We start from the raw sequence: 27,350 nt of genomic DNA, 5'->3' as shown, positions 1-27,350 counted from the left end.
ACAGTGAGATTCATAGATTCTAACACTTGAGACAGAAAGGCCACTATTCTGGAGGAAGTAAATCCAAGATCCTACACTGTCAGAACAGAGGATGGTCAAATACTGAGAAGGAATCGAAAGAGCCTGCTGAAAATGCAAAATACACTGCAGAAACAGACAAATGCAGAAGATCCAGCCTGTACAACAACAGAGGAAACACTACCAGTGCTAGACGGTAGTGGACCAGCAGAGCTGACACAAGCATCTGAGTTAAGAAGATCCACACATTATTAAAGCACCTGACAGGCTGAATCTCTAAAAGAAAAAGAACTACACACTTGTGCTGCTAATGTTGTGTTTATATTTGTTTTGAACCTTAAATTGAAATGAAAACTGTATTAGTGCGTCATGTTAGATTAAACATCTCAAAGAAAGGGAATGTAGTGATAGAAAGCTAGTGATACTCTTGACCATGAGAGGGAGTCAGAGAATAGTTTGTTGCAGCTCAGTTGGATTCAAAATGGATGTTTCCACACAGTCATGAATTCTTTAGCTGAAGTATAGTTGTTTTAAAAGAACCCAAATTTATTTACTGCAATAAAAGAAACATAACAGTATCTGTCTGATTATTGTGGGCCAGGGAAGGGGGTGGTGGCCTTTCACAAAGACTAGTTGCCTTTTGAATTAACTAGCTCCCACCCTATACCTTAACTCCAAACAATAAACAAATGATGTTTGTATTTCTGTAATGACCTTTCCTAATTAGAAAAAATATTTACAAATTGATAAGACAAATCGCATAAAGTCAGAATGAGGCATCTTGTGTTAATATAAATGCAGCCTAATGTGCCAGTCCTCCCATGCTTCTGATCCTGCTCTGCCCACTGGTGTGGCATGATTTATCCTTACTATTTTTCTCCCCACCTGCAACACTGCTAACCTTCCTTGCCAAATACATTTAAACTTTCCAAAGTGACAAGAGCAAACTTCCCTTCAAAGGATAATGGATCCATTTTGTTTTTTGGTGCAATCTGTCCTTCTTGTAATTCCTTGCCCCAGAAGTGATCCCAGTGATCAAAATATCGAATCCCTTCCTCCTGAACTGGCTTCTTACCCTGGTGTTCATCTATTCTATCTTCCTATTTTTATCCTCGTGAACATGTGCCACAGGCAGTCATCCTGAGATTATATCTGAAGGTCAGCATTTCATGTACAGGTTTCAAACATTCATAATTTTTTCTTTCAGATATTTTTGATAATTATTCAGCATGACTTAATTTAATTTAGAAATACAGCACGGTAACAGGCCCTTCCAGCCCACAAGACTGTGATGCCCAAATGCCCCAATTAACCTATGACCCCAGTGAATTTTTGAAGAGTGAGAAGAAACTGTAACACCTGGAGGATACCCACGCAGACATGTGGAGAACATACAAACTCCATACAGGTGGCACCAGATTCCAACTCGGGCCGCTGGCACTGTAATAGCATTGTGCTAACCGCGCCATCCTTACTTATACCCCCTGTCTGATTTTTTGTCTCTTTATAATCCTCTTTCACCTTGCACTATTAAGATATCTTGTCCCCCTGTTAAATTTTGTTCTCTACTACCCTTGACCATCATCACTGCCCAATATAGCTCCTCTGCACTTGAGAACACATTTACAACCAACTTACTCTAGTTCTTGTACATTGACCTGATGCATTAACAGCCTTTCTTTTTACAGATTCTGCTTGATCTACCACGTCTTTTCATATTTTCTGTTTTATTGCTTGTTGTTAGAAATATTGCTTTCATAATTTTACTTGTGGTTCCAGAGCTGTATTTCAAATTTACAGTAACTTTTCATGAGAATCACAGAATGAGTAAAAATTTAAAGAAACTTGCTTTTTTTAAAAAAATATACAGCACATTCAGTTCTGAGATTTTTTTTGAAGTACCATCACAGTTGGTACATAGATCAACTTACATGTGGCAAGTTCCCACAAAAGATACAAAGGTGCAAACTTTGCCCAGGAAATGTGGGAAAACCTCCCTGCTCTTCTGTGAGGATCTTCACTGGGAGGGTTGACAGAACCATAGTTTAACCTCTTATCCAAAAGGCCATATTCCTGTCACAGGTTAATAGTAGATTAGATGTCAATCTTGTTTCAATGGGCAAATCCTGGTGAGAAAAACTGTAATGGAGTTTTACTCTATTTTATTCTCTCTCTCTCTCTCTCTTGCCTTTTTCCTCTATCAGCTCCATCTCTCTCTCTTCCCTTTTCCCTCTTTCAGCTCCATCTCTCTCTTCCCTTTTCCTTTCAGAGAGCCAAAATCAATTCTCAACTTTCCTCCTATCATATCCAATTAACACCTTCTGGCTGTTAGGTCTTACCTTCTTCCCCCTTAATTAAGATGTTGACCTGATTTTTTCTCATACCTTGAGGAAGGGCTCAGGCCCGAACATCGGTAATATATCTTTACCTCCTATGGATGCTGCAAAACCACTCCTAATCTTTAAGGCTGGTGATTATCAGCAACCTGCATGTTAACAACAGTGCTAATAGGAAGTTTTTGCATCATGTAACCAAAGTGTTGGCAGTCTTTTCAGATTCTTTACTGAAGGAGACAGCCAAACATTAATGATTAGCAAGTTTGCAGAAGACACTAAACTGTGGCATTGTAGTTAGTGAAGACAGTTGCCAAAGATTGCAGCAGGATCTTGACTAGTTGAGCAGGGGTAGGGTTGATTAAATTTAATACAGAGAAATGTGAGGTGCGCATTTTGGGAAGTCTAACATGGGTAGGATCTACACAGTGAATGGTGGGGATCTGAAGAATGTTTTAGAGCAAAGAGATCTAGGAATACAGGCAGTCCGTACTTTGAAAATAGTGTCACAGGTGGTCAAAAAAGGCTCTCGGCACATTGGCCTTCATCGGTCAGAGTACTGAATATAGAAGCTGGGAGGTCTTGTTGCAATTGTTTAAGACATAGGTGAGACCCCATGTGGAGTATCACGCTCAGTTTTGAACACTGTGCTACAGAAAAGATATCAAGCTAAGAGTTGATAAGAGTTGAGTTTTGGGGACCAATTTTTCAGGACAAATTTGGGGGCGGGGGACGGGTTGACTTTTACACACATACTACTTATAACTGTGGTAAGTATCTCAGTTGTTCAAGATGTTGGGAGCTCAGATGGCTGGGACCAGGTGGTAAGTCCACATTCAGGTTGTTGGGAGCTCTGGTGGCCGGGCAGCTGGGGCAAGAATCCACAGTCAGAGCACTGGGAGGTCGGATGGGTGGGCGGCTGAGGCGAGGGTTCATGGTTGGGGTGTCGGGAGCTCCATGGGCAAGCAGCCAGGGCGAGGACCCACGATCAAGGCGTCAGGAGTTTGGATGGAGGGATGTTTGGGGAACTTGGAGCTTGGACTAGTGGGAAGTTGGGGTGTTGTGGGCATGGATGGGTTCGCAGTCGGGGCGTCGGGTGTTCGGATGGGCGGGCAGTCGGGAAAAATGGGGGGGGTCAACTTTTACATGGGATATACAGGGGTCAACGTTTACAGAAATTACATGATTTTTGAGCCAAAAAGATATTTAAAGATGTTAAAGGTATAAAAATGTGGCCAGGATTTGTGCATTAGGGAGACGTTGAGTGGGCTAGGGCTTTATTTTTTGGAGTGCAAGAGGGTGAGGAGTGATTTCATAGAGATATATAAACTCATGAGAGAAATAGATCAGGTTAATATAGAGACTTTTGCCCAGAATAGGGGAATTGGTAACCAGAGGGCATACGTTTAAGGTGAGGGGGGAGAGATTTAACAGGAAACTCAGGGGTAAGTTATCTTTTACACAAAGGGCGGTGAATGCATAGAATAGGATGCTGGATGAGGTAGTTAAGGAAAGGTACTATTGCAATGTTCTAAATAAAATTGGATGGATACATGGATAAGATACTTTAGAGGGATATGGGCCAAACACAGGCACGGGGATGAGTGGGTGGGACATTTTGATCAGTGTGGCAAATGGCCTGTTTCCATGGTGTACGACTCTCATAACTAAACTTCTATTTGATCATAGCAAAGCACTGATCATCACCCAAGTCTGTGCAGGAACCTTATTGTAATTCACCTCAGCCCTAATGTATGTGGTGCAGTATTACCATGAGCCAGTATTACAATGTGCAGCATCTATTTCCTTGCATTTACATTTCCATTCATCTCTTTTTGGAAGAGAGTCCAAATTGCTGCAGTATTGTAGAATTTATAAATCACAACTTTTCCTTAGAAATAGGTATTGACAGATATAATCTGAAATTAATTGTTAGATGTGATCTACAGATTAACCGAATGAATGTATTTTGATTTCTGTTATCTGGCATTGATAGATTGCCAAAGTAAAATGATCTAAGAGGTTATTCAGCTCATCCCTCCCTTGGGAATGATAATTTACCACTGCCAAATGTAATTCCATTGTAATAACCCTGGGGATTCTGCCTTCATAGCAGTAGGAGCAAGACTATTCTAGGTATTAATCACTCTTGCCCTTTATCTTCTGTATCCAGGTCCCTTTATCCTGCAGGTACCATTTAATGTGAAGGCAGAACTTGTGATTAATCTCTTTCATTTCACCCATCAGTTTCTGTTTCTATTCATCATCCTTCATCATTGAAAACCCAACTCACTTTACAAGTTCCTCAACAACGGCATCTCCTGGGCTATTTCTAGGGATTTTTTTTGTGTTTTAATGATTACAGGTGAATGCAATCTTCAGGGTAGTGATGAGCTCTGGTATATATAATGTTCTGAATATGATTTGCTTTGTTGATTCTTGCTCTGAAAGGTTCAGATATTGGTAGAATAGATTCTATCACTCTACAATATCCCTTTCAAATTGGGCCCTAATTATTTACACACCAACAATCATAAAGTTATGGACAGGTACAGTACAGAAATAGATCCTACAGAACTGAGTCTTGTTGACAGTCCAGTCCCATTTACACTCATCTTATTTTAATCCATTTTTATTCTCCCCACATTTTCTACCACAGATTCTATCACTCGTACACACAAGTGGCAATTTACTGTGGCTAATTAACCTACCAACCTACACATTTTTGGGATTAAGGAGCAAATCTGAGTGCCCAGAGGAAATCCATGTGGTCACGTGGAGGACAAGCAAACTTCCCACATATTGACCCTGAGTTGCTGGAGCTGTGAGACAGCAGCTCTAATAATTGTGCCACTGTGCCCTAAATAGTACCGGCTGACACATGTGTGGTGAGGGAAGAAGCACCTACACTGAAATTACACCGACACTGAAATGATTCCCCTCGTTCGACGGAGTACACAACCTCTCCCTGCCCGGCGGGATGGGGGATGCGACTTCTTCCTGCCCTGCGGGATGGGGGAAAAGGGCCGGGGATGCTACCTCTCCCACAGGGGACAGGACCAGGGGACGTGACCTCTTTCTGGGGGGGCGGGTTGGGGGATGCAATCTCTCCCTGCTCAGCGAGACATGGGACTTGACCTCTCCCTGCCCAGTGGGACATGACCTCTCCCTGCCCAGCGGGACAGGATTGGGAGATGTGACCTCTTCCTGCCCAGCAGGATGGAGGACGGTGGCGGGGGATGCAACCTCTCCCTGCCTAGCGGGACACGGATGGAACGTCTCCCTGCCCAGCAGGATGGGGGATGGGGCCAGGGACGTGCCTCTCCCTGTTAAAACAAAACATTTGGGACCAATGGCCATCTTTGTTACCCATAATCCCTCACACAGCTGGAACCGCTCTGCATTTCCCTGGCGATGACACTGGCAGAGTGGTTCTAGCTGCGTGTGGAATTATGGGTAACCAAAATAGCCATTGCTCCCGCATTGAGTTGTTGTGTGGGTTGCCAGGGATAGTCTGAGTTAATGGCCCTGATTAAATTTAAGGTCAGTGATTTTAGAGAATGATCACCTTTAATTTGGGTTATTAATACAGACTCTCAGTGCAGTTTCTCACAGCTCCTGGCGTTGCACAAATAACCACACAGCCATAAATTGTGTTGTGCTCCAATTAAAGGTGATAATTGGCTAAGATCGCCAACCTTCAATTTAAAGTTAGCAATCTTAGCCAATTATCACCTTTAATCAGTGTAATTAACACAGAAGATCAGTGGAATCTGATAGCCACTGCACAAAGATCCTTGGGGGCCCTAGAAATTACAGGGCCTGTAGCATTTGCTACTCTCGCTACTACGTTTACCTGGCCCTGTATGTGTTTCTTTTTAAAATGGACGATGCACATAATTTCTAATATCACCTGCACTGAGCTGCCCAATTGCTAAAATTACCTGGGTAATTCTGTCAATGTTTAATTATCTCATAAGCCTCTGCAAGTTCAGTGACCTCAACAGGTGCGTTCAAATGAATCCAGGTTTTGGAGGTATATTAGAAGGAAAAATCAGAACTTAAGAAATAGAATGGTAGAGCATAGTTAGAGACTCTTTGGCCCACCATGTTGTAATGACTTTCGAAAACCTACCCACATCAATCAGCCTTCCCTCCCTCACAGCCCACAACCCTCTATTTTTATTACATCCAGGTGTCTTTCTATGAGTCGTTTGAATGTTCATATTTTATCAGTTTCCACCACTACCCCAGCAACTCATTTCAGGCATCCACCACTCTCCGTGTAAAAAAAAACTTATTTCTGACATCTCCCTTAAACTTCCCTTCACTCACCTTAAACAGATAAAAAATTGTGAAATAGGTGCTTGCTATCCATTCTATCTATACCTCTGATAGATTTAGAGGTACATGTTTATTAAGTCACCTCTCGTCCTCCGAAGAGAAAAGTCCTAGCTCAGTCAACCTTGCATCATAAGACATGTTCTCCAATCCAGGCAACATCCCGATAAATCTTCTCTGCACCTTCCCTGAAGTATATACATCCTTTCTGAAATGAGGTGACCAGAACTGAACACAACAGTCGAAATGGGGATTAATCAGAGAACAGTATTAAAGCTCCACATTGACTCCTAGATAGCTGATCTTCACACTTTCATACCCCAAGAGCACTCCAAAGGATAACTGTTCTTATTTTCTCTTTCAGCCCATTCCTAATTAGTTCTGATAAAGTATCAAGCAGCACAACATTGATAAATCCGAGGTTATCTACTTTGGATACAAAAGCAGAAAGACAAATTATGGTATAAAAGTAACCATGCAGGTGTGGTTAAGAAGGCAAATTATATATTGGCATTCATAGCCAGAGGATTTTTTTTGGGGGGGGGAGGTTGGGGAGTCTTTGTTTGGGCATTGATAATATCATACTTAATACTGTGCAATACTGTTTGGACTACTTATCTGAGGAAGGGTGTGAAGGGAGGGCAGCAATGCTTTATCAGACTGATTCCTGGGACAGAACAGACTGGTTGCAGGAAGGATGTTCCTCATGGCAGGCAGACCAACTTCATGGATCTCAGACTGAGGATATGGAATCAATTCATAGAGCATCTTACTCCTGTGGGGTTCTCCACTTCACAATAACGATTAAACAGAGATTTCATTTTAACTGCTTTGAGACCTTCTGCATGGGGGATGGAGGTGCAGAGAGATTGGACATCCACAATGAAAATAAAATTTAAAAAATAGTGATTAAACATATTCATGAGGCAGTTAGATCAAGTTCTTGCAGCCAGTGAGACTCATGGGGAGAAAGCAGGGGCAAGATACTGAATTTGGACGGTCAGCCATGAACATGTTGAAAGATGGTCTATTTCTGGCCCGTTTCTGTGTTTCCACGATATTGATTTGAAACATGGATTTGTTTCTCTAAGTAGAGATACCGCCTGAACTTGCTGACTATTTCCAGTCTTAGAACTAAAAACAAACTGCTGGAGGATCTCAGCAGGTTGAGCAACATCTGTCGGCAGATGCCGTTTGACCCATTGAATCTCTCCAGCCATTTGTGTTTTGTTTGAGTCCAGCTACTGTGTGTGGCCTCTTGTATCTCTATTTTTATTTTTTTCATTTCCAGCATATGTAATATTTCAATTCATTCTAATCAGCTTTTATGTAGGCCACCCATGGTCAAAACTGCATCAATAAAATATTGACTCCCATTGCTGATCTTTCTGTCTCAATTACTGCCCTTTCACACCAACTTAATTGAAATGGAAAATGTATCTGGAATTGTCTATGCCCTGCCAGTGAATTGAAGGAAATTGAAGCTAGTTGTACAGTACAGTTTGCTGTCATAGAAATGGAAAGCACTTGGGCATATCAGAACCCAACTAAGTCCCAGACTTCTAAAAATAATCTAGGAACACTCCGAGACTTTAATTAAATTTTACAACCTGCATTCTGTTAAACACGTATAATTTATCTGCGGCCCTTGTCAATAATATTGGAACCATCACTCACAAGTGGCTCACTATCTCTGCCTTTGCTCATTTTAGAATTTCAGCCATCTATGCTATTTTGGGTACTCTGCATACATAAAGGGACAGTACATTTTTCACTAGGACTTATTTTGTTAATAATTTTACAACTCTAGATTTCTTCCTTAATGTAATAAGGTTAAGTTTTCTTTAAAAAAAAATGAATACATTTTAAAGACCTCCCTGGGTTATAAACGGAGTTCCTGCTTCCATGAACAGAAAAGAGCTGTGGCACTGTGACAAGTTTACATTGGCAGTTTCCATTCTAAATGTCACTATAGAAAATTATCATGGAAAAAGCTGACAGAAAAGTCTGTGCAGATGTAAAATTTTTCATATGTTAGAGAGATATATTCACGTATGTTCCGAAGTGAGCACTTTTGTCTGAAAAGTTACTCAACAAAATATGTTTGTTATCAGGGTTAATTTTTTTTTCCATTTCAGAAATGGGTACAGATCAGAAAACAAAGGAATTTTATATACACCTGGACGATTGACCGTAAAATAAGGTATGCAGCAAACACACGGTAGTCCTCCAAGGGGACAAGATCAGCATAACTTTATGCATTTTACGGTCTACGCATGGTGTATATAAGTTACTTGCAGAAATGTGTAAATGATAATTTAGAGGTCATTCACACATTTCACTTATCTATAAAAATGCAGCAATTTTTCTTGGAACCTTACCGTTTGTCGAAGCATTCAAATAAATTTAAGAAAGGTTATGCTTATATTGAAGGTAGAAAAGGTAATGTATATGCACCATGGCATCAGGCTTGACCATAAAATGCACAGAGTTAATAGATAAATGACCAACCTTGGCGAAATATCGCATCCTTGCTGCATAAAGGCACCCAGAGAAAACCAAAGACTGTTAAAAATGCCAAACTCATTGGGCGGTTGATCACTCGACGATTCATCTTGTCCATCTTCCGGTTCTTCCGTGTGCCATTCATATGGACTGAACCTGCTGACCAGGAATAGTACCACGCTGACTCCGATGTAGGCAAAGACGATACACATCCAAATTTCATATGCCAGTGGGTCAAGGAAGGAGAAAACACCAGGCTTGGACTTCTGGGGCTTCTTGATCATGATGGAAATACCCAGGCTCATAAAGGGCTTGGAAAAGTCGATGACCTCCTCTCGAACTAAAGTAATAGTCAGTGGTGCCACACCAATCTGTGCTCTCTGTGGAATGGGGGAAAATCCTTTTTTAAACACACATATATTAAAGTACACAACTGGTAGATGAGACAATTGAAGTCAACCCTTAAAAGGCAATCTCCAAAGATGCAGTTACTTTGTTGTTTTGTTTAAGATTTCAGCAATAAACATTTTAAAGTGCAAATCAGTGCACCATTTAATAGTGACTCTTCATTTAATATACTAGTTCTCTTGCACCATCATTGGTTTACTTTTGTTAAATTCAAGTAAATTCAAAAAGTTTTTACACTTTCCTCTGTGATTTTTCTGGAAAGGACTTTTTAAATAAAATGTGACAATAGTAAAGGTACTTATGTGATATATTTGTAAACCCAGAATAACATCCAAAAGCAGAAAAAGAAGTTATTTTGTCGCACATGAGCATTGCTTTAAATCTTGACGATAAATCTTTACCACGAGATAATGTTCAAGTTCTATATTACACTACTTCAACAGCAACATTCTCTACTAATTGACAGCTGTTAGTAGCAGAATTAAATTGGACTGCATTCTGACAATAATACCAGTGAGCTGAAAGAATAGCTGAGTTTCCAGTATTGCCATCATCAATGCACTTGGCCCCCTGCTCTTGAGACTGGAGTCAAAAGTTGCAGAATACCTTTAACAATACCAGACCTAAAACACTGAAATCGTTACCATTAAAAGATCTTAAGCCTTCAAGTATGACTTGTACAGGCAAATACTTTGACTTGCCTGGAACATAGAATATATTCAGCAAGCATAAATGCAAATGGACAGCATTATTGATAATGCCTGCTAAGCCAGGCTGCTTTTCACCAGAAGAAGGGTGTCAATTTGTCAGATGGCATATCTCCTCAGGGTTGAATCGATATTAATGTATAATGATAGAGAAGTTTGAAACAAGGTCACCAGTTCAAGACCTCAATTGATAAATTATGCATGGTTTTGGGATGACTTAGGTAAAGGGCAACAGATCTTATTATTGCCTTAGTAAGTCAATATGTCACCCAGTATGGTACTAGGCAGGTAACACTGTTAGTCTGATTCCAAATCTATACTTGATTTAGGGTTGACAGTACCACACACTCTGTGATGTGAGTCTCCCAGAATGGCTGCTGAGGAATGGGAATGGGGAGCTTGTGGGAAAGGGAATGATGGAATACCTACTGGAAGGTTGAGAAGAATGTAATTGGAGTGAGAGGATAATAGGGAGGCATTCTTGGGATTTGAGAAATCAGGTTTGAGGAATGACAAGAAGGAGTCCAGGAAGGCTTGGGTGAGGGGAACAACAGTGTTATCTTTAGAGATGGGTGTGATTTCAGCGAGGGAGGAGAGGAGGTGCTGCTGAGCAACAAGCAGCAGAAGGGGAACGCAAGCTGTATAATCCTACAAAGATTATTGCAACTCTTGTGCAAAGAATACAGCTTCTGACCAGAGGGGTATTACACTGTGGGAGCACTTGCTGTGGCTGTGATAGAATAACAAAGCAGACACTTTGACATGATGTAAATGAGAATAGATAAATGTATGGAAAAAAAACATGAATACAAAGAAATCTGAGAGGATGGTAGTTGCAGAGGAAATAATCAGTACCAATGCATTGGAGACCCACAGTGAGCCCAACTTTTAGAAAATAAATGCAATGACATTTTCAGTAGTCTGGTAGCTTACAATGCAGTTGACCAAAGATGGCAAAATTGGTGGAAAACTAACACTAACTGTGGCAATGGTTCTCACCCCTGATTGTTGTACTCTGCCTGATTTTGGAAGCTGTGTTCATACATTTGTTACTCAGGTAGAGGTTCATGCTTGACTATAATATACCCTTTGATACAGTAATATCCCAGCAACAATCAATTCATCTTGCAATTGGAGAAACATGGGAAAATATCAAAAAGGAACCATCATGGTGTTAGGATAATTGAAGAACTGATTATACATATGCATAATATGCCATTTCATTCCTTGATTTAACTTCTACAGAAATTACTAACTTTTTATATCAAGAATCTGAAGAGCAACAACTGAAATATTTTTGTGTCCTTTGATGGTGTCAGAAAAGATATACCATTTGAGTACTCTGCAGATTGTCAGCTGACAGTAGGAGCACATTAAGAGGTTAAAGCAATGCTATTGGTTCTGTTGCAGAGCAGAGCTCATCAATACCGCCATCTGAATATTTAATACAAGCATTTTAAAAAATCTCATCGGATTAATGAAGACGATGTCTCTAATACATATCAAGCTCATTACACCTGCATTAACTGTGGATATACTGGTCCTGCACACTGAACTCGTATTTACTCCAAAGAGATAATTCTAAAACACTCTGTTGACTTTGAGATATTATGCTTTACACAAATAGCAACAGATTTAAGGATCAACCACAACTGTAAAAATATATTCTTGTGAGCTTAAGAGGAATTAAAACTCTCCATAAATTCTTTAGGTCACTCACTTTCTCGTTATCAGAACTGTAAATAATTAGAGAGGCCCCCGCATAGTTACAGTCTCCAACCAGACAGCATTAACATCGACCTCCAATTCTTAACCCCCCCCCTTGCTTACCCTTGATCTCTCTTGTCCCATTCCACCTTCTCCTTTTGCTCTTTCCCTCTCCCATCCTCTTTACCTGTCCATCATCCACACCCTTTCTACTACTGTCCTCAGAGTGAACCTTCCTTGGTCTTTTGTCTCTTACTCCTGCCACCTCCTATCTTCTTTTTTTCCCATTTCTTTCTTATCACACCTATATCACACCTACCAGCATGTGCTCCTGCCCCACCTCCCCCACGCTTCTATTCTGACTTTTGCCCTCTTTCTTGCTATTCCTGATGAAGGGCTATGGCCCAGAATGTTGAATATCCATTGCTTTCCATGGATGTTGCCTGACCCTTGAGTTTCTCCAGCATTTTGTGTGATGCTCCAAAATATAGTCAGATCCTTGTTATACTCCACTGCACAGAGGAAATCATCTAGTTTTGGTATCACAGGTTTTAACCATTGTTATACATGAACACTCCACAACATCACAGTGACTCTTGAGTGAAATGTGGATATTGGTAAAGTTACTTTGGCACAAATTAGAAACAAGTGGGAATAAGAGGAAATTGTAGTTCCTTATGAAGATGGCATTTTTAAATCTCTATTTTTCCTGGCTTTTTACTGCAGACCAAGATGGTGTGATATTCAGACCCTGAAGAAGGGCTCAAGTCTGACCAGCTGAGTTTCTCCAGCATTGTGTTTTTACTTCAACCACAGTGTCTGCAGACTTTGTGTTTTACTTCTTGATATTCAGATCAAGCGAGGTTAAAGGGCAGAGATACTGGACAGGAAGCTAAAGTGCGAAGAAAGATGAAAGAAAGTGGACAGGAGAGGAGGTGGTAAAATGAAGATGAAAGGTTCAGGAAATTCTGTATAGAGAGCAGGGGGAGGATTCCCCAGATTAAATAAGCCTTCCCTTCTTCTCCCCTCCTCCTGAAAGTTGTCTCACCAATGAGAGAAGAGTGGGAAGGGGGTAGGAACGCAGTGTTTAACATATCCAGTTTACAGCTGCAAGTCCAAATCTACATTTGCGGGAGGGTTGGGTAAGGTGCAAGGGTTTCCTTTGTAATCAATCTCTGGCTCTGGTCAGTCTGCCATGATTCAGCTATCAAGGAAATAACTGAGAAAATATAATTAACAAGATTGTGGGACCTCTCAGAAGGATTATTTTTATTTTGAAACTAGGAATTTTGTAAAAATGTAAAACCATTACAACATTACTCTGAAAACAGTAAAGCTGTGAGGTTCTTGAAACTGAAAACTGCAGCCACAGGGCCACCTACAGGCAGCTGTCATGTGTTAGCCCATGGGGTACAGTTTAGCATACTTTTCAAGTGAAATGCATGATCCAAAAAACTAATTTTGGTACATTTGCTTTTGAGAAGTTGCATACTGAAATCAATGGTTCTTAATATCATTCATTCACTAAGCACACAGGTGGAATATTGTAAAAATAAATGAGCATCAGTAACGCAAATGAGTATCGATGCTAATTACAGATGGGCAGGCATGGTATCTTTTCCTTGTCCAGCAGAAATTAATCAGCGAGAAACTTGAATGTGGTTTTAACTCAAAGTGAACAAATGCTTCTGAATCCAGTGAGTGAAGAGATGTGGTCCCCGTAACCCATAGCTAGTGCACAAATATCCAAATTGTTGCAACATGGTCAGTGTGTTTGTAAAAAAAAAAGCAGAGCAATTAAATTCACATTGAATTTTCTCAGAACATGCCTTTGCAGGAAAATTTTACCCATATTGTTGGACACCTTTGATTCCATTCTGTTATTTAAATGATCATCTATCAGCTGAAGTTCTGCAGGGGGTCCTGCCTGCAAGTGAGGAGAATCCCTTGGTTTCACCAGTTCCATCTTTGATGGAATCGAAAGAAATGCATGTTGCTTCAGGGTTAATGAACAATACTTCCAGAAACATTTGAAATGTATCTATATTTTTGTTTCCATTGATCCTTCCAGATGAAGAGGCAGCCTTTATTCAATACAGGTACACAATCCTTTATCTGGACATTTAAAATCCGAAAGCTCCAAAATCCAGCAAGTGGGGAGAGAGAGAGATGGCAGCCTGAGTTGGGCAGGTGAGGGGGAGACTGGCAGAGTGAGTCAGGCGGGCAAGGGAGACCGGCAGCGCAAGTCGGGCAGACGGGGGGGGGGGGGTAGACTGGCAGCGCGTTGGGCGTTCGGGGGGGGGGGGAAACGGCAGCACGAGACGGGCTGGTGGGGGGGGAGACCATCAGCGCGAATGGGGGGACCAGCAGCACGAATTGGGTGGGCCGGTGGGGGCGGGGGAGACCAGCAGCGCAACTGGAAGGGTGTGGGGTAGATATGACAGCACTATTCGGGTGGGCTTAAATCTGGCTTTCTGAAATCAGGAAAAATCCAAAATTCAGAACACACTGTCACCCAATGGTTCCAGATAAAGGATTGTGTACCTGTATTACATTACATACTAAAAAAACAATTCATACACTTAAAATCCCATTAAATTTGAATTTTAAAACAATTTGTATGGACAGCTGAAATTCCTCTCAGATGGAATTTTAAGAAAATTGTATATTGCATAATACATAGGCTGAAATATTGCCATATAGTGGATGATGCATTAAAATTACATAGAAGAGAAGTTGAAATTTAGAAAGTTAGAGATTGCTTTCTTTTACCAGTTATTATATGAAAGGTACTCACCCCATAAACAAGTTCGCCCACCATTCCATTCCAGATTTTAGTATCTGGATCCCTTGCTCCATATTTCCCATCAGGGACAATCTTAAGCTCATACTTTATTCCAATGTGTTTTGCAATTTCTGAAGCTAAATCCACACAGTAACCTTCATATTTGTCATTTCCTTCCAGAGTGTCATGGTTTTTCTTCAGCATAACATATGGACCCTCCTGATAACGAAAGAACAGATTAAGTCAATGAAGCACAATAATAAAGTTTAATAAATTCATTTAGTCATTTTAAAAACCTTGTTAAGCAGTGGCTCTGATAAAACTATTCACCACAGACATTGTTCCAAGTTACATTCAGAATTAAAATCACTCACAATCAACTTTCACTTCCTCTGGTTTTCATTCAGTTTAAAGTTAATATAAATTTAAACTCAGCAGGTTTTATCAAGGAAGAACTGCATTAAACTGGATGGAATGCCTTGGAAGGCATTAGGTGAGGTGTCACAGCTTTCATAACAAGGAGTGTTAAGGCCATTTAAATCATTTTCCACTACTGAATAAAATGTGGGTTTTAATACAATTGGCCAAAATCAACCAAGACCAATATGGGTTCATCCATATCTATCTACAACTTTCAAAGTGGTCATGATTCTTCAATGGCAAATTCCTCAAAAGAGCACCACCCCTTATTTCAAAGGTCAGGCTATCTCTATATACTGGCCTCACTGAGAACTGGCATAAATCTAGTCTTAAAGGTTGATTTTCACTCTTCAGTGTCAAAGCAATTACTTCAACCACTGGCTTATTGGACGACTGTCTGCATCTTGTGGTAGATCCATGATCACATGTGATGCTGCCTGTGTGTATGCACACCTGATGGGAGACAAACTTCCAAGGCTCAATGACTGACATTTCCCTATTTAAAAGACTACATCCTGAGAAGCTAACTTCATCTGGTGCTCAATATCAAAGATTCAATGAATGGTATAGGTTAAGATAAAGTCAATTTAACTATGCCATGGTCCAGCAACAACTTATTTTTAACTTGTGAGACACTACCTATATTACTAATGAAATTAAAAAAAATAAACAGCTGATTCATGAACAAGACAGACAAAATTTATAGAAAAATAACAATCAATAATTGCTATAATCTGCAAAATACAAATGATTTCTGGAGTGAAAAAGCTTAAACTACATACAAAATATTTTACAATTTTTTTGGAAACATTTAAATCCTATATTTAAATAACACAATATCCAAATAATATTTAAAAGGAAGGCCAATGAAAGAAAGGAAAAAATGGATATGATTTGGAGAATCTGTTACAGGCTGCTAGGAAGCACAGGATCAAGTGAATCGAGATGTTCTGCACAGCAGTCACCAATCTGAGTATGATTCTTTCAATGCAGAGGCAACCACATCGTGAGCATCAAATGAAAAAAATCAGTAAAATAGCATATTGATTACTATTTCATCTTAAGATAATGTTTGGACTTCCATTTGATCCAATGTTGTTTTTATTAGGAGACATTAAGACGATTGTTTTAAGATTAAGATTGACTATGTATCAAATTGAAGCTTTATGTTTAGCTTTGGCTGTATCTAAAAAAATGTTTGGCTATTACTTGGAATTCTGATTTAGTTTTAGGAATGCAAAGATAGCATACTGAAATGAAATCTTGTATCCCTCTTGAAAAGATCACGTATAATTTGAGGGATAAATAACATTTTTTTGTAAAATTATGGAGATCATATTTAAAAATTCTTGGTTTGAAGGTTTGAACTCTCAATCTGTTCTGGTGCAGCGTCTTGGTTTTCACAGCCGAATAGTTGAATGTATATATCTTCTTCTTTGGCTTGGCTTTGCGGACGAAGATTTATGGAGGGGGTAAAAGTCCACGTCAGCTGCAGGCTCGTTTGTGGCTGACAAGTCCGATGCGGGACAGGCAGACACGGTTGCAGCGGAAAATTGGTTGGTTGGGGTTGGGTGTTGGGTTTTTCCTCCTTTGCCTTTTGTCAGTGAGGTGGGCTCTGCGGTCTTCTTCAAAGGAGGTTGCTGCCCGCCAAACTGTGAGGCGCCAAGATGCACGGTTTGAGGCGATATCAGCCCACTGGCAGTGGTCAATGTGGCAGGCATCAAGAGATTTCTTTAGGCAGTCCTTGTACCTCTTCTTTGGTGCACCTCTGTCACGGTGGCCAGTGGAGAGCTCGCCATATAACACGATCTTGGGAAGGCGATGGTCCTCCATTCTGGAGACGTGACCCACCCAGCGCAGCTGGATCTTCAGCAGCGTGGACTCGATGCTGTCGACCTCTGCCATCTCGAGTACTTCGACGTTAGGGATGAAAGCGCTCCAATGGATGTTGAGGATGGAGCGGAGACAACGCTGGTGGAAGCGTTCTAGGAGCCGTAGGTGATGCCGGTAGAGGACCCATGATTCAGAGCCGAACAGGAGTGTGGGTATGACAACGGCTCTGTATACGCTTATCTTTGTGAGGTTTTTCAGTTGGTTGTTTTTCCAGACTCTTTTGTGTAGTCTTCCAAAGGCGCTATTTGCCTTGGCGAGTCTGTTGTCTATCTCATTGTCTATCCTTGCATCTGATGATATGGTGCAGCCGAGATAGGTAAACTGGTTGACCGTTTTGAGTTTTGTGTGCCCGATGGAGATGTGGGGAGGCTGGTAGTCATGGTGGGGAGCTGGCTAATGGAGGACCTCAGTTTTCTTCAGGCTGACTTCCAGGCCAAACACTTTGGCAGTTTCCGCAAAGCAGGACGTCAAGCGCTGAAGAGCTGGCTCTGAATGGGCAACTAAAGCGGCATCGTCTGCAAAGAGTAGTGTATATATATATATATATATATATATATACACACACACACATATAAATCTATTATATATATATATATATATATATATATATTTTTTTTTTAAATTGATAATCTCCTCTCTTCTTTCCTTCTTAGTGGGTAGATATAGGGGGAGAAGGGTGGGCATTAGTGGGGAGGGAGAGAGAGGCTGGTGGGGGGGGGGGTGTTTGTCATTATCTATATATTTTCTGTATATGAATTTTGGTTTTAAAAAATTAAATAAAATATTAAAAAAAGATAATATTTGGGTCTTTGAATTATGGGATAGAAGAAATAAAATGGCAGGTGCTGTATTTCTTGCAGTATCACAGGTACAGCATCTATTCTCTTCAGACACTTTGCAATTCTTAGAATACAGGATTGAATTTAACTATTTCAGATAACCATCCAGAGTTACACAACACAGAAATGACCCTTTGGACCAACTAGGCCATGCTGACCAAATTGACATTACATGCTAATCCCATTTTTCTGCATTTGGTCCATATCCCTCGAAGCCTCTCCTCTCCATAACCCTATCCAATGTAATCTGTGTCAGAAATGGCAAGATCTGAGGGATCTTTCCATAGATGCTGCCTAACTCGTTGGGTATTTCCAACAGACTCTTTCAGCAAAATCTGTGTCAGTATTTACTGATTGTTTTCTCCCCTCTGCCTTCATTTACTTTCCTCTATTCACCCGTTCTCCCAGCAGATCAGCTAAAATTAACCAATCATTTCTGAAATGGCACCCAACCATTTTTTTATCCACCGTGCTCAAGTGGGGGGGGGTCTGACGAGTGGTTAGTGTCACATTTGTGGCCCGAAATGTGAAGTTAATAAAACATCAAACACAAGTTTTATCAGGTAAACTTCTCAGTGTCTTTATTTTCCAGTTTCCTTTGTTCTCCTGCTTGTGCTCTTATCCCTCTCTCATACCACGTGACTTCCGGTACATCTCATACATATTCATTATCATGACATCCCTCCTTTAATCAGAAATAAACTTTACCTTCACTTACCAATATCCCTCGGAAACATACAAACATCGTAACTAATGGTAATACTATAACTCAACTACATAAAATTTACTTCCTACAGCACTCATACATACACATTATGATATAGGATTAAAATACTGTCCCAAAGTTCTTATTAAAACTATGGCACAAATTCTTCGTATCATTTGGGCGCTTTCCGGTTTCGTTTCGGCCTGCCTGCGATATTGCCGTCGCTTCTCGGTTGTTCACTCTCAGCGTCGGAAATACTGCTCGCCACGGCTTCGGGTGTTTCTGGCGCTCTAGTCACTTCATCAGGAGTGCTGGTAACTGCCTCTGGAACATCATCAGGTCTCTCAGTTTCAGCATCTCGTATTGGCCTTTCAACCTCTTCGCTCGATGTATCTCTGGACTGGTACCTTTTTACACCTGATACATTTCTCTTATACAGGACTCCAGTCGGAGACTTGACTGTCACCATACTGCCACTTCTGGATACGACAGTATAGGGTTGATGGTAATAAGGTGTGTCTAGCTTATCACCAGTTTCATGCCTCACTAGAACATTATCTCCTGATATGGTGTCTGAGTACTTGGCTCCACGTTCCGAATCTGTGTACAGCTTTGCTGCACCTTTCTTTTCAGCATCGTGGTCCCTCATCTCCTGGTCGTCTCGGATTTCCTTTATTTCTGGCATTTTTGTGCGGATTTTTCTCCCAAAAAATGCTTCTGCAGGACTTTTTCCAGTGGTTGCATGAGGCGTTGCTCGATAGACAGCCACATAAGATAGCAATGCTTCTCGCCAATTTTGTCCTTCTGCGTGTGCAATCCTCAATCGTTTTTCAATGGACTGATTTTGTCTCTCTACTTCTCCATTGGCTTGCGGCCATTTCAGAGTTACTTTATGATGGTGGATACTGTATTCCGCAAATGTCTCTGAAATGAATTGTGGACCATTGTCAGAGTATAATGAAACAGGTAATCCATATCTTGCGAATATCTCTGCTAACGCTTGTATTGTTTTTTCAGTGGTTGTGGACTTCAACACCACGTACTCATAGTATCTACTGTAGTAATCTATCACTACCATAATTGATTCACCCGTCGGTAAAGGTCCAAGAAAATCAACAGCTACGTCGATCCATGGTCCTGTCGGGAGTTGCGTACTCCGGATCGGTTCTGGCGGATTACTCCTACTTGTGATTTGACATCCGTGACAAGTTTTAACAAATTTTTCTGTGTCTTTACCATACCTTGGTCCTGAGGTTTTGCTTGGTACCAACAATACCTAGGTGTCCTTCATGCGCTAAGGATACGATCTTTGGTCTCAATCTTTGCGGTATCACCAATCTGCAACCTCTTAATACACACTGTCCGATGCAACAAAGTTCGTCTCTAATGGGAATGTAAGCCTTGTGAGTACACTTGTCCCATTGTCCACTCTGTATGCATTCTCTTACTTCCATGAGTTCTGGATCACGTTTGGATTCTCTCTCGACCTCTTTCGTAGTCACAGCTTTCGGTGTCGACTGAATAGCTACGAAGCGTACAAAGCTCTCTGTTTCTGTTCCCAATTCTGACTTGGATTGTGGACCACCATCCTTCACCAATCTGGACAGCGGATCAGCAATGTTTGCTTTCCCTGCAATGTGGATTACTTTATATTTGTAGGGTTGTAGTCTGAGTACCCATCTCTCTATTCTGGCACATGGTTTGGATCTAGGTGCATAGATCACCTCTAATGGCTTATGATCTGTGATGAGTTCAAATTCAATGCCGTATAAATATGCATGGAACCTCTCACAGGCCCATAGAAGTCCGAGTGCTTCTTTCTCTGTCTGAGAGTATCTTCTTTCCACATCTGATAACGATCTGCTGGCATAGGCAATGATTCTTGGTCCTCCATCATGCATCTGGACCAACACGGCTCCTAAACCAACCGGGCTGGCATCCGCTATGACTTTGGTTGATGCCGCCGGATCGTAATATCCAAGAGTTTTTGCATCTGTCAGGCTTTGCTTCAGCGCTGTGAATGCTTTCTTCTGCTCAGGTCCAAAATGAAATGGTACACCTTTCCTGGTTAGTTTCCTCAGTGGTTCTGCCACTGTAGCGAAATTAGGAAGGAACTTTGCATAAAAATTGACCAATCCCAGGAAACTCCTCACCTCTGTTGCGTTCTGAGGTGCACGTGCCTCTTCAATAGCTTTCACCTTGGCCTCTGCAGGGTTTAGTCCTTCCTGTGTAAGTCTGTGTCCCATGAAGTCCATTTCTGACACACCGAACTGGCATTTGTTTCCATTCACGGTAAGGCCTGCCTCCTGTAGTCTAGATTGTACACGCCTCAACCGTTTGTCATGCTCCTCCTTCGTTGGTGCATGGACTATGATGTCGGCAGAAATGTTGGCAACTCCAGGAATGCCTTGAATCACTCGATGGATTTCATACTGGTAGATCTCCGAAGCTGCATTAATTCTAAATGATAGTCTCTTGTAACGATACAATCCACAGTGAGTCACAAATGTTGTTACATCTCGGGAACCTGGATCCAGCTCTAATTGATGATAGCCCCATTTCAGATCAATTTTTGAGAATACCTTGCTGGTAGTTAGTTCTTGAAGTATTTCCTCCACTGTTGGTATAGGGTGTCATTCTCTAATTATAGCTTCATTGGCCATTCTCATGTCAACACATAGTCTTATGTCACGCTTTGGTTTGGGCACAATCTCTACGGGACTGACCCATTGTGTCGAATGTTCCACCGGTTCAATAATGTCTTGTTCGATCAATTCTTTAATTTTGGCTTCGACTTTCCCACGAAGTCCAAACGGAGTTCGGCGCATTGGCTGTGCCTTGGATTTGACCTTTTCATCTACCGCTAGCTTCAATTGTCGACCTTTCAGCTTTCCTACTCCTTGGAAGACTGCGGGGAATTCTTGCTTCATATCCTCGTATGACTGAATTGAATTAACACAAGCTCCAATATGAAGTATTGCCAGGTCTTGCGCTGTGCTTCTACTCAGCAATGGTTCTCCCCTCTCTTCTATGACCATAAACACTGCTTCGGTGTACTTATCTCCAGCTTCAATAGTTGCAGTAAAACATCCAATGGTCTGCAATGGCTTGGTTGCTGTGTATGGATACAGTTTCTTGGAACACTTCTTTGAGGTACAGATGATCTTTTTCCTTTTCAACTTCTCCCATAAATGTCGATCAATCACATTACTGTCACTGCCTGAGTCTACAATGACCTGCACTGTCACTCCACCAATGATCACTGGGACCTTCCCATGATGTACATCATTCAACGTAAATTGGTAACAGCTGGCATGTAATTGCATCCAACAGCTAGCTGGCGTAGTCTCGTCACATACTGAGCAATTGTCTGGCCATCTTCTTGTCTCGTTCTCTGAAACAAATGGCGTTGAAATGTAGCATTCGGTGTCACTACATAGTGTGCATTTAATGCATCTACCGCTTTCCGGTACTCATCCTTTCTTCCAGTATTCAAAAGTGTCTTAAATGTTTCCCGAACTGCGGGTCCAGCAGTGAAAAGAAGTAACGCCCTCCTCTGCGCTTTTTGTTCAACCGAACCGGTATCTAGAAATAGGTCACGACTGTCGGCGTAGGATTCAAATTCTTCCAGCCATGCCTTCCACTTCACACTTACAGAGTTTGCATCACCCGTTGGGTCAAAATGAGCAATTCCACTATGTGTTAGAAAGTCACCGTCTGCCCCAGCCATGAGGAAATATTCCAGCCCCAAAAGTAGAGTCAAAGAGAAAATTCTTATCACCTTGAAGTTCTCTTTAATCCTCTGTAATCTTCTTTAGTCTTTAATTTTCTTCAAGCTTCTTTCATCCTCGTCGCCAATGTCACATTTGTGGCCCGAAATGTGAAGTTAATAAAACATCAAACACAAGTTTTATCAGGTAAACTTCTCATTGTCTTTATTTTCCAGTTTCCTTTGTTCTCCTGCTTGTGCTCTTATCTCTCTCTCACACCACGTGACTTCCGGTACATCTCATACATATTCATTATCATGACAGTTAGCACCATTTTGAATCAATGGAGCTCTCATGCACTGGTCAAAGATACAGTTGCAAGGGCAATATTTCACCCAACTGTTCAAGTGGGGCTCTGATGTCATTGGAATCAATGGAGCTTTCATGTACTGTTCAAGGATACAGCTCTGGTGGTGGTCTGTCGCGTGGTTAGTGCCATTGGAATCAACTGAGCTTTCATGTACTGTTCAAGGATACACCTCTGGTGGGAGTCTGTCACATGGTTAGTGCCATTGGAATCAATGGAACTCTCGTGTACAGTATTGTTCAAGGATACACATCTGATGGGGGTCTGTCGCGCAGTTAGTCTCATTTTGAATTAACAGAACTATTGTGTACTGTTCAAAGAAGTTTCTCGATTATCCGAAAAAATCCAGATGGCCGAGATAGGTTAGGTCCCAAGCATTTCGGATAATTGGAAACACACATGTTCCTCTATTTCCAACTTATGAAAAATGTGGTTAGTTTTGATATTTGAAAATATATACATTTATATCAGATTATTTACATGTACTGTACTTCATAAAATGTTTATATAGTTTTATAAATGAGGATGCACTTATTGAAAAATAAGTCACTTTCACCTTTGGAACTTGGGGACTTTGTCCCTCATTATTGCTCTTACATTGGCACATGAAGTAGAGAACATTATAATACAATTGTTATAATTTGGTCTGAACAGTACAGAAAAATAATCTTCCTGCAGAAATCATAATAACATCAGAGACCACATTTTAAGTGTATATATCAGCAGGTTAAATGAGTGCACATTAATTTTACATTACAATCTGAAAAATGTCACTTCTCTTTCAATTTATTGCTCTGGAACTGGATCATAATTAGTTGTGAAAGAGGGGTTGAAGCATTGAATAAAACTTTTGACAAAGGAAATCAAGCACTTCCACAGTTACCTGGCAGAGTACTAAAAATATGTGCCAGTTCAGGGTCATCTTTGAACTTCTCAATGCTTCAGTCGGAGGTTCACACCTGCTTCAAAAGGGCATCAATCATACCAGTTCCCAAGATCAGGGTAAGTTGCCTCAATGACTATCGATAATGAAATGCATCGACTTGAGATTGGTCGTGACCAGAATTAACCCCAACCTTAGAAAAGACCAGGGCCCACTGCAATTTGCCAGTAGCTACAATTGTTCCACAGCAGATGCAATCTCACCAGCTCTCCACTCAGCCCTGGATCACCTGGACAATGACATCAGCCTGCTTTTCATTGATTACAGCTCAGCTTTCAACACCATTATCCTCTCAGAGCCAGTCAGCAAGTGTCAAAACCTGGGCCTCAGCACTTCCCAACTGGATCTTTGACTTCCTCATTGGAAAATCGCAGTCAGTGTGGATTGGTAACAACCTCTCCTCCTCACTGACAAATCAGTACAGGTGCACCCATTTCTGTACACCCTTGACTGTGTAGCAAGGCACAAATCAAATGCCATCTACAAATTTGCCGATGACACCACAGTGGTCAGCACCATCACAGACAGCAATGAGGAAGCCTATCGGATATCTGAGACATATCAGATAGTTGAGTGGTGTCACAACATTGCACTCAAAGTTAGCAAAACTAAGGAAATGATTGTGGACTTCAGGAAGGAGAAACCAGGAGAACACAAACTAGTCTTCATTGAGGAGTCTGCAGTGGAGAGAGTAAGGAATTTCAAATTTCTGAGTGTCAACATCACTGAAGACAAATCCTGAGGCCATCAGGCTGATGCAATCATGAAGAATGCTTGCCAGCTGCTGTATTTTATTGGGAGTTTGAAAAGATTTGATATGTCACCAAACACTCTTGCGAATTTCTGCAGGTGTACTGTGTAGAGCACATGTCAAACTCAGGCCCGCGGGCCAAATTTGGCCCGTGATATAATTATATTTGGCCCGCAAGATCATATCAAATATGTATTAGAGCTGGCCCGCTGGCCGCCGCGCCAGTATAGCGCACGCACAGCTAATACTACAAATCCCAGAATGCTTTGCAAATGCATTGGCGCCAGCCCGTCAGCCCGCTAATCGTCCCCACCTCCTCTCTTTCCTTTCATTAGCATCTGCGACCTGTCGCCCAACTCACATGTAATAAACCCCTTACGAAAAATGGCCAAACGAAAGACAGAAAACAGGACCTTTCAAGACAGGTGGGAGGGTGACTATATGTTCATCATTTTAAAAGACAAACCTGTTTGTCATTGAAGCAAGTTGTTATTTTTTTGACTTGTTGGCTTGTGAGAAAAAATACATTTAAAAGGAGCTTAAAGGCTATAGAGAAATATTATTTATTGAATATTTTATTTCTCATTTGTTAATGCTTCTTCTGGAAAGAGTTTAACCAAAACTATTATTAAACATTTATTTTAATAAGAAAAAGTTTAACATTACATATGTTGAAAGAAGAGAAAACATGCAGATGCTGTTGAAAATTTTCAATAAATATTTAGTTTGGCCCACGACTTAGTCCAAGTTTTTAATTTTGGCCCTCTGTGAATTTGAGTTTGACACCCCTGGTGTAGAGCATTCTGACTAGTTGCGTGACCGTCTGGTATGGAGGTGCCAATTCATAGGACAGGAAAAGGCTACAGAGGGTTGTAAACTCGGTCAGTGACATCAGAGGCATTAGTCTTCACTCCATTAAGGACATTTTCAAGTGGCAGTGTCTCAAAAAAGCAGTTTTTATCATCAAGGTCCCTCTTTGACTTAGACCGTGGCCTCTTCTCACTTCTACCATCAAGAAGGTGGTACAGGGGCCTGAAAACATACACCCAATGCTACAAAACAACTTCTTCCCCTCCGCCATCAGATTTCTGAACGGATAATGAACCTACAGACATTACCTCTCTTTTCTCTTTTTTCGCACTAATTATTTATTATTTTAAAAATCTTGTATTTAGGAATTGTCATTCATAGCAATTTTGCACCTTGTTCTGCACAATATTGCTGCTGTAAAACAACAAATTTTGTGACACGTGTTCATGATAATAAACCTGAGACTGATTCTATGTGTGATATTGGCTCTATAGCTTTTGCATTCTTTTACTGATTTTTTTTTCAAAAATTCAATTAATTTGATATACTACAGATAACAAAAATTTAAAAAAACAAATTTTTGACACTAAAAATTAAATGTAGCGAACATCACTTCCATCAGTAAACAATCAAGTGGGGAAACTTAGCCACTTAGATTCCCTTCATTCCCCAAATGATTGGCTAAGGCATCGTTCTGAATATTCGACTGCCTGCTGATCTTATAACAGAGAAGGAGGTTATTCAGCTCATCTGATGCATTCATAGAGTTGTACTGCATGGAACAGACCCTTCAGCCCAACTCATCCATGCCAATCACATTGCCATTCTGGGTTAGTCCCATTTGTTAGCATTTGGCCCATATTCTAATCCCTTTCTATCTATAGACAGTAAAACCCCTCATATCTGGTACCTAAGGAGATTGGAGGATGCCGGATAAGTGTATTTTACAGTTGCTTGAGCCTTAACTCTCGCAATACCTAACTAATACACCTGCATTAAGAATAAACAGTTTAAAAGACAAAAATACTGTACTGTACTTACACTGAATAAATTTCACTTGCATGAATATATAAACCTTAGACCATTTTAGTTTATTTTCAGTCACATTCTTTGAAAATATTTAATTGCTACTGCATTTGCAGGTTCCTCCCCTCCACAGAGCCACCCAAAAGATGAACATTATAGATAATTAAACCCCCTCCCCCAAGATTACAGAAAAGCCTCTGACTGGGGCGACTCTTACTAAGCAGGGATAAGGAGACATTTTAAGAGAGTCACTCCAATGGCGAGCAGCATCAACTAGCTCTTCATCCTGGGCAACCCCATATCTGTTTCACACAACTTTACTCAAACAGCTGCTCCGATCAAAGCACGACCAAGGCACTCGGCTGGCTGAATATTTGCTCCCATCTTCACCCAAGGCACTCGGCTGGCTGAATATTTGCTCCCATCTTCACCCAAGGCACTCGGCTGGCTGAATATTTGCTCCCATCTTCACCCAAGGCTCTCAGCTGGCTGAATATTTGCTCCCATCTTCACCCAAGGCTCTCAGCTGGCTGAATATTTGCTCCAATCTTCACCAAAGTTTATTATTTTAAAAATAATGTTACTTCAGAGAACATTACAATTTTAAACTTACATATTTTTTTACCTTTCATTTTCTTATTTATTTTTATTATTTTTATTTATTTTCCTGGTTTTTTTTGCCAGTTGCTTGAATTCTAAATAGCAGGGGTTTTACTGTATCTGTCCAAATGCCTTTTGATCATTGTACTCGTACCTATTTCTATAGTTTGGCAGATTGTTACAGATACCAACTGCTTTCTGAATGAAAATGTTGCCTCTCAGGTCCCTCTCATATCTTTCCCTCTCCCCTTAAGCCTGTGCCCTCTAATTCTGAAATCCCATTCATCCCACTAACCCTAACCTCCTTATTTCCCGGTTATCCTGTGATTTAATGTCTCACACATACATGCCCATAATTTTTTAGACAGATTAACTGCCTTAAGGAGTAATCTACAGTGGCCAGCATGTTTGTGGGATGTGGGAGAAATAGGAGTACATGAACCAAACCCAGCAGTGAGTGAGAGAACATGGAAATACTGCA

General features: G+C 40.9%; 1 protein-coding gene across 3 annotated transcripts in view; it reads right to left on the bottom strand.

Moving 5' to 3' along the window:
- The window catches only part of LOC138739354 (glutamate receptor 4), a 247,136-nt gene that overhangs the window by 32,021 nt on the left and 187,765 nt on the right, over positions 1-27,350 (bottom strand). For all 3 annotated transcript variants that reach the window (XM_069891218.1, XM_069891219.1, XM_069891220.1), the window contains exons 10-11: positions 14,817-15,023; positions 9,204-9,577 (exon numbers count right to left, since the gene is read on the bottom strand). In XM_069891218.1, the coding sequence (XP_069747319.1) occupies positions 9,204-9,577; positions 14,817-15,023 (581 nt within the window). The remainder of the gene's footprint in view (positions 1-9,203; positions 9,578-14,816; positions 15,024-27,350) is intronic.

Source organism: Narcine bancroftii, chromosome 7, assembly GCF_036971445.1.
Source record: "Narcine bancroftii isolate sNarBan1 chromosome 7, sNarBan1.hap1, whole genome shotgun sequence".
In the NCBI taxonomy this organism is placed as follows: domain Eukaryota; kingdom Metazoa; phylum Chordata; class Chondrichthyes; order Torpediniformes; family Narcinidae; genus Narcine; species Narcine bancroftii.
The sequence above is the reverse complement of the archived record's forward strand: the minus strand, read 5'-3'. Positions and strand labels throughout refer to the sequence as shown.